The following is a 14,356-nucleotide window of genomic DNA, read 5'->3' as shown; positions in this document are numbered from 1 at the left end:
ACTGACACCAACGATGGGGCACTATTCCTCCCACTGACACCAACGATGGGGCACTATTCCTCCCACTGACACCAACGATGGAGCACTATTCCTCCCACTGACACCAACGATGGGGCACTATTCCTCCCACTGACACCAACGATGGGGCACTATTCCTCCCACTGACACCAACGATGGGGCACTATTCCTCCCACTGACACCAGCGATGGGGCACTATTCCTCCCACTGACACCAACGATGGGGCACTATTCCTCCCACTGACACCAACGATGGGACACTATTCCTCCCACTGATACCAACGATGGGTGCTTTTTTAGCACTTGACATCAAGGAAACATCTATTATGCCAACATTAACTATATGTGAAGGAGTAACTTTGGCCCATCGTCTATTGCTGATAGTCAGTTAGGCCTCATGTAAACTGGGTATTTGCCTGGCTCTTCGGAAAGCCCTTCTCTTGGCAGGAGAAAAGCAGCGTTAAAAATGCTCCTAAATACAATGTTTCTTACCATATATGTTTTCTTTATGGATGTGTCAGGATTCAGACAAAGTTCAACAATTTTCAGTCAGCGGAATTTAAACTCCCTTGAGAAATAAACTACAGATTCATAGAAAGGTTGTCTCAGCCTCTGGATTAAAGAAGCCATTTTGTGTGGCAAACACTAATAGAACCAGAGTTTACACACAGGATGTGGCCAGTACAACTTTTGAGAAAAAAATGCTTTAACTCTTCCCCGTCAAGCTTTTGCATATATACAGCCTCATCAGATCTTTATCTGTGGGGTCACATATATTCGCCAATATGTTTGTGCTGGGATTGTGTTGCACAGCGCTCTCCCAGCACAGAGACCGAGCTGTCAGCGAAAGCGCTGAGTCTTGTACTAATGATCAGAAACTGGGAGGGCCAATTCCTGATCACCTGATAGCTGTTATTGGCTATCACAATGATCAGCCACTGTGGAGCCCACCCCTGTGTTCTTTTCTCCTCTTGCATGAAGAAAACAATGCATTGTATTTTTTTCTCCTTGCTAGAGGAGAAAATAGTAAACAAATAATAAAAAGTAAGGATAAAATAGGTAGATTAGGCTTCGATCTAGATCAGGGTCAATGTTAGTGTCAACGGTCATACTCAAAGTCAAAGTTAGTGTCAAAAGTTGTGTTCAAAGGTCAAGGTCAGTGTATTTTTGGTAGTATTAAAAAATATGGGCAGCACAGTGGCTAAATGGTTAGTACTTCCGCCTGGCAGTATTAGGGTTGTTGGCTCAAATCCCAGCCACGGCACCACCTGTCTAGAGTTTGCATGTTCTCCCTGTGACTGCGTGGGTTTCCTCTGGGTACTCTGATTTCCTCCCACACTCCAAAAACATGCTGGTAGGTTAATTGGCTCCTGTCTAAATTGGCCCTAATATGTGTATGTATGAATGTGAGTTAGGGACTTTAGATTGTGTGCCCCTTGAGGGTTAGGGACTGATGTACAATATATACTGTAGTAAAGCACTGTGTAAATTGACAGCGCTCTATAAGTACCTAAAATAAATAAATAAACATTTTTAAAGTTAGTGTCAGTTTCAGATTCTGGGCTCTACTATGAGCACAAAAAACAAATAACATACAGGTATGTGGTATCGATGTGATCATCAATAGGAGAATTTGTTTTGGGTTATTTATTAGTGGAAAGTCATTATAATAGCAAGAAATAAACAGTTACATTTTTAAAGGTGATATTTTTTCACTATTTTGTACCAGTTCTCAAGTCAAGAAATCTTCATTACCATTTACCCAGTAATAAAAGGCTGTTTACCCTGGAAAAAGCAAGGTATAATTCACTTGGATATATTAAGTATGCGATGGTATGTTCAGTTTTGTTAACACATGTTAAAGTTGAAAAATTGTGTTCAGGCGTTAGCATTTGTTTTACCTCATGAAGGGATTAATGACTGGAATGTGTCTTTAACAAGGGAAAAGTTACTTTATATATAGGGATCTCACTCACCTCTGGAGGCAGGTCTACTGACATCCCTGAAGACACCTTTTCACCCTGGATGTAGAAACAGAGAATTTAAATGCATTAGTACCGTAAGTCATGCCAACAAATTTCAACAGCCTGTAGATGGTGTATGTTTTTAGCCCTCATGCACACTGGACATTTTGATAATGCTGGTAACGTTAGCTGTGTAAAGTCACATTAAAAACGTGATTTTTTAAAGCGTTTTTGCATGCGTTTAGCGCCATTTTGCCGCGAATAGCGGTGTATTCCCACTTTTGTGTTGTTTACCAAAAAAAATATTTTTTTGGGGGTCAAAAAAGTCCCAAAAGGCCGGTTTGCAGCATTTTGCCACGTTTTTAAGTGTTAGAGAGCGTTTTTATAGCTAAAAAACTCCTCTAGAAACCCACTAGTCCTGTGTTTTTTTTACCAGCCAAAAAACATCCCTGCCCAAAAACTTTGATTACAGTCTATGTGTGCATGGACACATAGGATAACATGCTGGGGCGTTTACTAGCTGTAGAAAAAAATTTCAAAAGCCAAAAACAGCAGCTGTAAAAACATCCAGTGTGGATGAGGACTTACAGGTAAAGGAAGGCAGTTTGTAGCAGGAGGTATATCCCGAAAGGGATGGCTAGCAATTTGGGGCTTAATGTGGCTGTGCTTTGCTCACTGCACTCGCAAATTAAAATATTTTAATTCTTTTGTTGTTTTCCAGCTCTGTTGGGAATGATGTTTGTCTGCACACAAAGAACAAAATGTCCATTCTTCTTCTTTCCTGGAATACTGCAAGCTCTGAATCAAGGCATTTTCCCTGCTATATTGTTCTTGTATAAAACGCTCTGCTACTTCCTGTCTCCTCCATGCTTTTGGCTGGGATTGGCAATGGAAAATGTGATGTGTTTACACATGAGTATGAATGGGGTATGCTCTGCAAAACTAGACGTAGGTCTTTCTGCTCTCAGACTATCAAACAGACTTCAGACATTTCCCTTCTTGGATAGCTACACTCTACATGTTTATAAGTCCAAGTTAAAGATGAATCATTTTCATTTATACAAGGCATGTATGAATATACTGATGTCTCAACAATCAGCAAATGCCACAACCGTTATCAATATCATATGTTCCCTAGGTTAGTAAATATATATATTTTTTTTATTGTAGCTTAAGCCTTTTTTTTTTTTTTTTTTTTTCGCAGAGATGGGTTAAATCCTATACCAAGACTTTAGCTGTGTCTGTTGTCTCTTTTAGAGGACTATGGGAGAATTCATAAAGGGTATTGTAGACATCCTGTAGAAGCATTTCACACTATATGCGGCGACACATGTTTTACTGCATGGTAAAAAGGTTTCCTGTGTATCCCCACAATGAAGGACAATATGTCCCATTCATACTGCAATGTGTGCTGCAGTAAAATGCAGACATACTTCATTTTATCCCAGCGCACCAGCCCAAATCGCACTGCAATGACAGGCAACACAGTGCAACCTGACATTACGGTGACTCAAGTGTATATTTTGTACACTTCAAATAAAGTGTGTACAAAACAAAACAAAAAATAAAAGGGACCAATGTGATGCACTGATTTACACACCACACTGCCCTCTAAGCCGCCAGCAATACAGAGTGGCTGGAGTGGTGAATCGCCCCAGCTGCTCTGCGATTGAACGGGTATATAGTACGAATTCCATATAAAATTGTCAGTGCTTGCAGCTGATTCATGTACCTGTCACAGAGATGTACATGAATCTGTCTATGCCAGGAATATTGGGCATTCCTTCCGCAGTGCGTTCCCTCCCTCCCCAGACATTGCTCACCCATCACACAGACAGTGCATTTGCTGAGCAGTTTTTTCTAATGCGGAGGGCAAAGCCTGATGGGGAACTGAGAGACTAGTTTCCAATCAGATCATGACCAGGGGACTAAAGATGGCTTGTAAGTCCTACTAAACCAATACCTACCCCCCATACTTAACGTAAGTAACTACACTGACAACAAATGGAGTTAATAGCCCAAAACCGGCCTTTTATTACAACCATCAATAAATAAAATTTTTTTAAATAACAGAAAACACAGTATAAACATACATTCTTTCAAGGTCCCACTAGGCATCAAGAAAAACAAATATCTGCATCCTGCTTAACTAGGCCTCCAGCCGCAACATCACCAACTCGGAGACACCATCGCAGATACTCCCACCAGAACAACTGGAAGCCATACCTCAGACGGGTTCCTACAAAATGCCTTTTCTTGTGCCCACATTAACCTACAAGGACCTTGCACCCTGCCAGATGTCCCTCAGCACCAATATGGCACAACCACCAGCAAGACAAACCATTAAACAATGGGTGGGCGGGAGGGAAGTTTGCCCTGTGAAAACTCTCTTCAGAATGAAAAACCCCCTGCCACACCCTGTAAGACCACCCCTCGTGGTTCCCTCCACTCCTTCCTTAACTTATTTAATTCCCCCTTATGCTAATGGGACTCTGCCCATCCCAACCCCCTTTAACCCCTATCATGCCGGCCCTTCGTTCAGGTCTTTGTTTCTTCTTACTCTGGGCCTTCCTGTCCGGCTGTTGATTAACAGCAGCGGGTGGTCACACAGTGACACAAGTCATTTCCCAAATCCCAAATATGCAAATATGGGCACTGAAATATTTGGGTAATGATGTCACTTGTGTCACCCGGCCCCTTTGTTTACATTATGATTTAGGCTCGGGAAACTTGAGGAAGACAACCGAATAGGGCCAAGGAAGGAGCCTTTGCAGGAAGCTGTAAAATTCATGACAGATTCCCAGAACAGACATGCCCTACTCTGACCACTGGCGTATCTCTGTATGGCAGGTCAGAGCTGGTCCTAATGACCACCAGTTTCCAAATCTGCAGACTGGTGGTAATTCCTTATCAATCTATCACTGCCACAATAGCAGGTTCCTAAATTGGCAGTAGCAGGGCTTTTTTCAGCGGTAACGTGGGGGAATGCAGTTCCAGCACCTCCAACACTGAAAGTATGTAATGGCAAGGGCTACTGGGATATGCTGGAGGGACTATTGATGCTGCTTGCTGGGAAATATAGTATTACTAGTGGTGGTCTATTGTGGAAGCGGGTGGATCTATTGTTGCTGGGGGAATCTAGTTTTGCTGGAGAACCTAGTGTTGCCGGGGTATCCAGTGTTGCTGAGGTGAATCTATTGTTCCTGGGGGAGCTATTGCTGCTCGGGTGGATCTACTTATGCTGGGAGGGTCTGTTGCTGCTGGCTGCATTTTACTGCTTTTCTTGTTACCATTAACAAATTACTTAAAAATTAATTCTGTATTCTCTAAAAAGGGCTGTACTGGGAGGTGGATAGGAGGTGAAACCAAGGGATGGTACTCGGAGATGGGTAAGCGGCGCAGACAAGGGGTGACTCAAGAGGTTGTAGTACCTGCACCTATACTCTGAGAAAAAAGCCCGGGGCAGTAGGAAAAACTACCAAGTGCTTGCCTGAATTAGGAGCAGGTATTTCTAAATTACATTACTGTCAGAAAAGTGCCATTAAGTCTTTATGTCATGAAAACAAAGCTGTTACTAAAATTGGAATTTGGCAGAATTTCCCAAATTTGCAATCTATTACTGACAATAAAAAATAAGCTTCTAGTCTTCTGCCACTTAGCTAGAAAAAAGGTTTTTTATTGCTGTTGTATCCTTGAAGCAATGTTTCCTCATTTTCTGTTCTAGTGTCCCTATGATTAAGCTCTATAGGGGGTGATACGCGGTAATGGCATGGCCTGGGAGGCTGCCTGTAAGTGCTACTTGTCCTTAATGCTTGTCCATTAAACTCACTGGATGTTTCTATGTCACTGGTGTGCAACCTGGTTCTTTCTCAGTTGGTGTGCAATACAGGAGCAGGCTCCTGGGCTTCGAAACCCAGCTATAACCACAAGATGGAGGAGTGAATTGGGATGCTTTTGAACATTGGTGCAGCTTGGCTGATCTAAGTCCACATGCACACTTGACTTTTTTACAGCGGCTGTTTTTGGCTTTTAACGTTTTTTCCTACAGTAAGTAAACTCCCCAGCATGTTATCCTATGTGTCCATACACAGACTGTAATCAACGTTTTTAAGTTGGGACGTTTTTTGGCTGGGAGAAACCCAGGACTAGTGGGTTTCTAGAGGATTTTTTTAGCTGTAAAAATGCTCTAATGCTGCAAAACGCTGTAAAACGCTGTAAAATGCAGCAAACCATCCTTTTTTGATTTTTTGACAAAACGCCACTAAACGCTAATGCAAAAAACGCTGAAAAAAGCTGAAAAACTCCTGTTTTTAACGTGACTTTACACAGCTAACTTTACCAGCATTATCAAAATCCCCAGTGTGAATGAAGCCTTATTGTACAGTAGCTACATTCTTAATTCTACATGTAAGGACCTTTCTTGAACTTCAGCTATGCCACATACTGTATATTGTAAGAAGCTTCAGCTATACCACATATACACAGAAGTATAACACTTGCAAAGAGCAAAAACTAGGGGAGAAATGAAGAACATCAATAACATCAATTGTTGCCAAATGTGGGAGGCATTGAGGTATAATGGTTCACCATTTTATTTGAATACATGCCTCAAGCTGGCCATACATCTTGAAAATGCATTTAGGCGCATCTACTACTTGGGCATTCATTAATTCCACTGGCCAGAATTAAACAACGCCCAAGCGCTTGACGTTCCTAGTACTAAAGCGCATTTAGGTGCATTTAGGCATGTCACACAATTTTGCTGAAACACCCCTTCCTGGGTTTTTTATTCTGTCTCTAAACACCTGTAACTGCCTATGTGTGCATGTACACACAGGCTAACATTGAGGGGCGTTTAGAGGCAAAATAAATGCAAAATGCCTTTAAAAGTGGCATCCAAAGATTTCTCCATCCACGCTTATTAGCATGGATGGACGAATCTCCAGCTAATAGTTATTGTGTTCTGACAGCTTTCACCCATGGCTACCCAAACAATGACTGCAACTGATTGGCTGCCGTCACTGTTCAACCAACTTTAAAAAAAAAAGAAAATAACTACAGAGTTCAATCTCAGTTCCGTGATGACTGATTGAGCTCTGCAGTCACTTTTGCAGCAGTTCTTTTCTTATTCTGGGTCACATCCTGAGCAATGTCTTTTTGTCTATTTTGATCAGTTGATCATGCTGACTGCACTTATGCTCATTTCCTGGAAACTGTATATGCCATCATAACCTTTGATACTGTACCTTGCCACATGGCAAACAAATTGGAAACTTTAGTCACAGAGGCACCAGCTCAGCAGGCACCAACAATTTGCCTTCTCTGAAGCTAGTAAGCTCTAGCACGACTCCATATTACTAGTAGCGTACGCAGTGAACGACAAAAGTGAGGCTTTCCACGTGTTAGCTAGGTGTCTCATCACACAGCGGAAGCAAAGGAATGTTACATCACTTTTGCTTTCAATGTGAAACATGTCATCACTTTCATACCTGCAAATTATGTGGTGTTTCCATTTTTTGTATAACACCTGTAGGTGACTTTGAGGGACCTTTAGCACCTCTAGCAGCCTTGAATTGATAGCCCACGCTCTGTTCCAATGTACTGTGTGAATGGGGTGTGTTCCTTCCCTTCAATCAGCTATTAGCTCTTCTCAATGAGCTACGTAGAGGGTGACTTCACCCCCTCCTTTCTGGAAGCTCAGACAAGCTATATCAATTCCAGACTTTGAATGACTGTGGAGAAGAGAATATTGTAGATAAACAGGCACAACTTATGTAGGACGTGTTTCATATCTGTGTATCACCTGAAGCCAGTCACTTCACTAGGTGTATGTAAGCTCTTACAACCACTTTAAAGAAATATGTTAATGTATCACCTCAGCCTGGAGAAATGTAAATAGGGCCTAAAACTGCCATTAAGACACATCAATATGACCAAGGACATATTCTGTGAATATTGTATGCAGGGGCGGACTGACAACTCATGGGGCCCCCAGGCAATAGGGGATCATGGGGCCCCTGTGTCCTTGCCCACACTCAAAATAGCCTATGAAACGACAAAAGTGAGGCTTTCCACGTGTTAGCTAGGTGTCTCATCACACAGCGGAAGCAAAGGAATGTTACATCACTTCTGCTTTCAACGTGAAACATGTTGCCACTATCACACCTGCAAATCATGTAGTGTTGCCATCTTTTTTGTCCAACCCCTGTAGTTTGGCTGGAGGCCCCAGGGTAAAAGTTAATCTTCTGAAATGTAAGAGAGAAAGTGCCTACACTGTACATAGAATTGTCTAAAAAACACAGTGTACTTGCCAAGTGCTGTAAAGTAAAGTAATGTGGCATTTTTAACACATACCCCTAATGTTCTTGTGCTAACCAAAGAAAGGGAGAGAAAAGGCAATTGGAAACTGCAACAGTATAGAAACTTGAATAAAACTTTTTTTCCTAACTTCTCCTTTATACAGGCGAAACTCGAAAAGTTAGCTTATCGTGCAAAAGTTCATTTATTTCAGTAATGCAACTTAAAAAGGTGAAACTAATATATGAGATAGACTCATTACATGCAAAGCAAGATAGTTCAAGTCGTGATTTGTCATAATTGTGATGATTATGGCTTACAGCTCATAAAAACCCCAAATCCACAATCTCAGAAAATTAGAATATTGTGAAAAGGTGCAATAGTCTAGGCTCAAAGTGTCCCACTCTAATCAGCTAATTAAGCCATAACACCTGCAAAGGGTTCCTGAGCCTTTAAATGGTCTCTCAGTCTGGTTCAGTAGGAATCACAATCATGGGAAAGACTGCTGACCTGACAGTTGTACAGAAAACCATCATTGACACCCTCCATAAGGAGGGAAAGCCTCAAAAGGTAATTGCAAAAGAAGTTGGATGTTCCCAAAGTGCTGTATCAAAGCACATTAATAGAAAGTTATGTGGAAGGGAAAAGTGTGGTAGAAAAAGGTGTACAAGCAGCAGGGATGACCGCAGCCTGGAGAGGATTGTCAGGGCATTCAAAAGTGTTGGGGACTTTCACAAGAAGTGGACTGAGGCTGGAGTCAGTGCATCAAGAGCCACCACACACAGACGGATCCTGGACATGGGCTTCACATGTCGTATTCCTCTTGTCAAGCTGCTCCTGAAAACAAACAACGTCAGAAGCGTCTTACCTGGGCTAAAGAAAAACAGACCTGGTCTGTTGCTCAGTGGTCCAAAGTCCTCTTTTTTGATGAGAGCAACATTTGCATCTCATTTGGAAACCAAGGACCCAGAGTATGGAGGAAGAATGGAGAGGCACACACTGCAAGATGCTTGAAGTCCAGTGTGAAGTTTCCACAGTCTGTGTTGATTTGGGGAGCCATGTCATTTGCTGGTGTTGGTCCACTGTGCTTCATTAAGTCCAGGGTCAACGCAGCCTTCTACCAGGAGATTTTGGAGCACTTCATGCTTGCTTCCGCAGACTAGCTTTATGGGGATGCGGACTTCATTTTCCAGCAGGACTTGGCACCTGCCCACACTGCCAAAAGCACCAAAACCTGGTTCAATGACCGTGGGATTACTGTGCTTGATTGGCCAGCAAACTCGCCTGACCTGAACCCCATAGAGAATCTATGGGGCATTGCCAAGAGCAATATGAGAGACATGAGACCGAACAATGCAGAAGAGCTGAAGGCCGCTATTGAAGCATCCCGGTCTTCCATAACACCTCAGCAGTGCCACAGGCTGATAGCTTCCATGCCACGCCGCATTGAGGCAGTAATTGCTGCAAAAGGGGCCCAAACCAAGTACTGAGTACATATGCATGCTTATACTTTTCAGAGGTCCGATATTGTTCTATGTACAATCCTTGTTTTATTGATTGCATGTAATACTCTAATTTTCTGATTGTGGATTTGGGGTTTTCATGAGCTGTAAGCCATAATCATCACAATTATGACAAATCACGGCTTGAACTATCTTGCTTTGCATGTAATGAGTCTATCTCTTATATTAGTTTCTCCTTTTAAGTTGAATTACTGAAATAAACTAATTTTTCGAGTTGCGAGTTTCACCAGTATATAGTAAAAGTCCACTGGTCAAATAAAAAACCTATTGACTAGATGTCTGTAATTTCTATATAAAATGTAATCAACATTTTTAATGCCAGCATTTAAAATTAACAGTATTTTAAGTATTGTAACAAAAAAGCAGAAGTGCAGTATCTTCACTTCACATACCTATGCAGCAGGCCTGGTTACCCATTCTTTAGTTTTTCTGCCTTTTCAGAGAAAGCAGAACTTGAATATTGAAGCTACTCTATTTTTTTTTTAAACGAAATAGTCATTTCTCCTGCTGAGATAGAGATTCCATGATCTGTACGACATGGCAGTGCTTCTTCTGATGCTCCACTGTCAGGGTAATTTAGTATTTAGGTTTCTTGTTCTCTCACTGTTGAAGTAACCAGTAATTCCTAAAGGAAGAGAGTCCCTAAAGAACTATTCCAAGTAAGCCATAGTTACATCAATGAGCTTTATGGAGAATTTCTGTCACTTTTGATTATTCTTTTTTCAAAGGTGGTGACTCCCAGCCCAGAGAATTTCCAGACCAGAGAATATGTACAGTTCTTCACTAAAAGCACCAGTCTCTTACACGCTTTCAAGTAGTTTTTTTAAAAATAACTTTATAACTTTACATTTCTTCAAAAAACACCATTCTGTTCATAATGCCATTTTTGTGAAAAGAGAAGAGGGCTTTTCACATGGAGGGTCCAATACACATTCATAGGTGACACACTAGGCCAGTGCACCCAAAATGTAACTCATATGTGCAAGTTTTTTTTTCTTACTACCCTACTCCTTATTGAACAGTATAAAGGTTCTCTTTAACATTCCAAAGAAGGCCAAGACTAAAGGTGGGCATACACTAATAGAATTTTTTGCAAACATTTTGATTTTCAGGCTATTAGTATGGCTCTATAATACTTAGCAGGCTCAAATAAAAAAAATATTTTTTGAACAAATGAATTTCTAACAGTCTATGTACAGTAGTTCTTGTTCAGGAACTTCTATTCATATGAAAATCAAATAGTAATAGCTAGCTAAATTTTCAAGTACCGTAGTTCTTCCAAAATAAGTTATCTTCCCTTCACGTCCCAGATACACTTTCTCTTGGAGAAAGGAAGTCCTTTAATATGAGGCTGCCCGAGTTGGGCTGTGTGCATCCATAGACCCAAACAGTACGGTACAGCCCAGCTTCATCCTCACAGGATTTTATTGACAGCAGCAGGAGTCAATAGCTCCAGCTGCCATCAGAGTCTCCTGTCAATACAGGAAGAGGGGAGAAGAGCTGTTGCAGATGGGACAGTGCTGGATTGAGGACTCAGGTAATTGTTTAAGGGGGTGTTGGGGGGAACTGCTATTGTAAGTTTTTACCCTATTACAGAGAATGATTTAATGTAAGAAACATTTTGCCTTTAGAACCACTTTAAATCTTCCCAACAGTGAAATAGATAGTAATAAAAATGAACATCTCATTTAACACACTAAATTTTTATGACTGCAGTTCCACTTTAAGCCTACCAGTCATACTATCAAAACAGACAATTCCAAGATCCCAATTTAGCAAACTGCTAAACCTACAACATTTATCATTGCTTATCACATGCACAATAGAAGCAAATATGAACTACTAATAAAATATTAAAAAATGTCTTCATAACAGGTTCCCTAGAAACTCATGGAACCTCATTAGTTATCTATTAATAAAAAAGAATGCTAATAAAAACAAGCCTGCACAGCATATGTGAGACATGACATTTGGGTCTAGCTAAATCAGTGTTATAACATCTCCTCTACTGACTCAGGGCCGTGCATACACTTCTTTTGAAAATCAAACAAAAATTCTGGAATCAGCAAAGCGTTTGGGAGTTGCAGTAAAATATTCAGAGTGCTGCAACATTAAAGTAAAAATTATGAAAATTGTATTGAAATGTTTCTTGTACCTGGTCCTGTTAGTCCCCCAGCCACCTTCAACTGGAAACAAATTTCTCACTTTATAGCAGGCAAAGCTAAGACTGTGTATATGCAAACAGTATATGTGGGAATAAACTCTACAAAGGTAGACAAGACAAAAGCATGTTTTTTGCATGTGTAAATGAAGACAGAGCTGTATGAATTGTTCTTTGTTTTGTATATTACCAGCTGAATAATACCTGCATATTTCATATAGAATTCTGAATAAATATGTAATAATGTTAAGTGTATCTCTGGGTAAAAAAACAAAAAAAACAAAAATAATCAGTACATTTCTGATTTCATGATTTAGTCTCTAAAATGCTGCATCTATAGAAAAATACATGTTGATCCTGCCAGAAATGCACTGAGCTCCTAACTTTGTGTTTGAGCTTACAACACTGCCTTTGCTGCACTAAAATCTCAAGCATAGGTATCAGCTTTGCTAGAATACAAAACACCTACATATCATTTTATGAGATAATGATAGAGGGAGGTGTTCTGTAGTCTATTGGGAAGAATTAGTCAGGGCTGAAAGCAAATATTGTCCTGTATTTTTAGAGATTTTAAAGAGACAATAGTTGGGTTAAATGTGTATGTATTGCGGAGATGTAGTGAATATTTTTATCTTATAATAGTATATACAGTATATTGAACAAAAGAGATACTATTTTATCAGTATAGAGAACTTACGGAAATGTTACCCATCATTAAGGCAGAAGTTTTCCTATCAATCAATCAAATCCAACAATTTTGAAATATGGGGATGGTGTAGAGGGAGAGAGCCAGGAGTTGTTCATGACATATATTGATCTATCTCACTGATTTAGGGCTGCATTCACAAAGTGGTATTTGACGGAATCTGAGTATGTGGTAAGATGCCGCACAGCATTTTTCAAAAATATGTTTGAAATTCACTAAAAAACGCTAATAAAATACTGCTTGCGCTATTTTATGAAGAGATGTGGTATTTTAACCACTTCCCGTCCGGCTGCTGTATATAAACAGCTGGACAGTGGTAGTCCAGGGGCGGGTTGCTGTTCATAAACGGCGCCCGCCATTTTGGATTGTGCGCACTCCCTGGGAGGCGCGGCACCACGGTCTGGTGCCCGCTGTGTCCGGAGGACACAGCGGAACACCGATTGCTGTACGGGACCTCTGTGTAAGGTCCTGATCATGTGATCACTGATTGGCCAATCAGTGATCACATGAATAGGTGTAAGCAAGATGTCATTTCTGACATCATTGCTTACTACGTGTGAAATCTGTGAATGATCACAGAGGTCACATGATACAAGGATATTCACAACAACCTTGTACCATGTGACAAGCTGTGACCAATCACAGCTCACATGGTATTTCTAAATGGCTGCAAGAATGCAGCCAGAGAGAAGGAGAAATTATTGCTTTTACAGCCTTTATGGGTGTAAAAGCAATCAGTGTAAACAATAAAAAAAAAAATCTTCATCACCCTCCACAAGTAGTTCACTGTCACTATGGTAACACTGTACCGCTAGGGTGACAGTATGTTAAAAAAACATAAATAATAATATAAAAAAAAAAATGTAAAAAATTTTTTTTTTAAAAATGATAATTTTTGGTTATAAACTAATTTGGGTTATTTCTTTTTTCTGAAAAGATAACAGAATAAATTTGACCAATATATATGAAGAAAGATTATTTATTTGCAAAAATTTTTAAGAAAAACACTTTTTTTTCAAAATTTTTGGACTTTTTTGTTTATATATCAAAAAAAAATAAAAATCCCAGTGGTGAATAAATACCACCAAAGTAAAGTTTTATCTGTCTCAAAAAAATGCTAAAAAATTCATATGGTTACAGTGTTGCATGACTGCGCAATTGTCATTCAAAGTGGGACAGTGCTGAAAGCTAAAAATTGGCCTGGACAGGAAGGTGGTGAAAGTGTCCGGACATGAAGTGGTTAATAGTGAAACCTTGCAGTATTTAACAAACAGTATATTAGCTGGTTGTTAAGGAGCAGGCCACTGCTGGAATCTTTAAAAACCAGTAAACAACATAGTTAGTTAGGAGCAGGCAGCCGCTGTGTCCTTAACAACCGACTCATCATCTGTCAGTGGGATTCCCCACTGACGGCCGAATGTAAAGAAAAGAATTGCCGACATTTAAAAAATGCTGAAAAGAACGTCGTGAGGTTTCCCCCCCCCAATCCATAGGAGGCCCTTTGGGTCTGGTATGGATTTTAAGGGGAACCCAATGCCAAAACGTGTTTTGAAAATGGCGTAGGGTCCCCCAAAATCCATACCAGACCCTTATTCGAGCAGGCAGCCCTGCAAGTCAGGAAAGGGGGGATTGAGCGAGCACCAACCACCTCCTGAACCATAACAAGCCATATGCCCTCCACATGGAGG

General features: G+C 40.5%; 1 protein-coding gene across 6 annotated transcripts in view; it reads right to left on the bottom strand.

Annotated features, from left to right (window-relative positions):
• COL16A1 (collagen type XVI alpha 1 chain) overlaps positions 1–14,356 on the bottom strand; it is a 295,727-nt gene that overhangs the window by 154,839 nt on the left and 126,532 nt on the right. For all 6 annotated transcript variants that reach the window (XM_089673859.1, XM_089673860.1, XM_089673863.1 and 3 more), the window contains exon 9: positions 1,994–2,038. In XM_089673859.1, the coding sequence (XP_089529985.1) occupies positions 1,994–2,038 (45 nt within the window). The remainder of the gene's footprint in view (positions 1–1,993; positions 2,039–14,356) is intronic.

The sequence above is a fragment of the Staurois parvus genome, unplaced genomic scaffold, assembly GCF_062004578.1.
Source record: "Staurois parvus isolate SC_StPar_1 unplaced genomic scaffold, SC_StPar_1.0 ptg000145l, whole genome shotgun sequence".
NCBI lineage: Eukaryota > Metazoa > Chordata > Amphibia > Anura > Ranidae > Staurois > Staurois parvus.
This window is presented reverse-complemented; position numbering and strand designations above follow the sequence as displayed.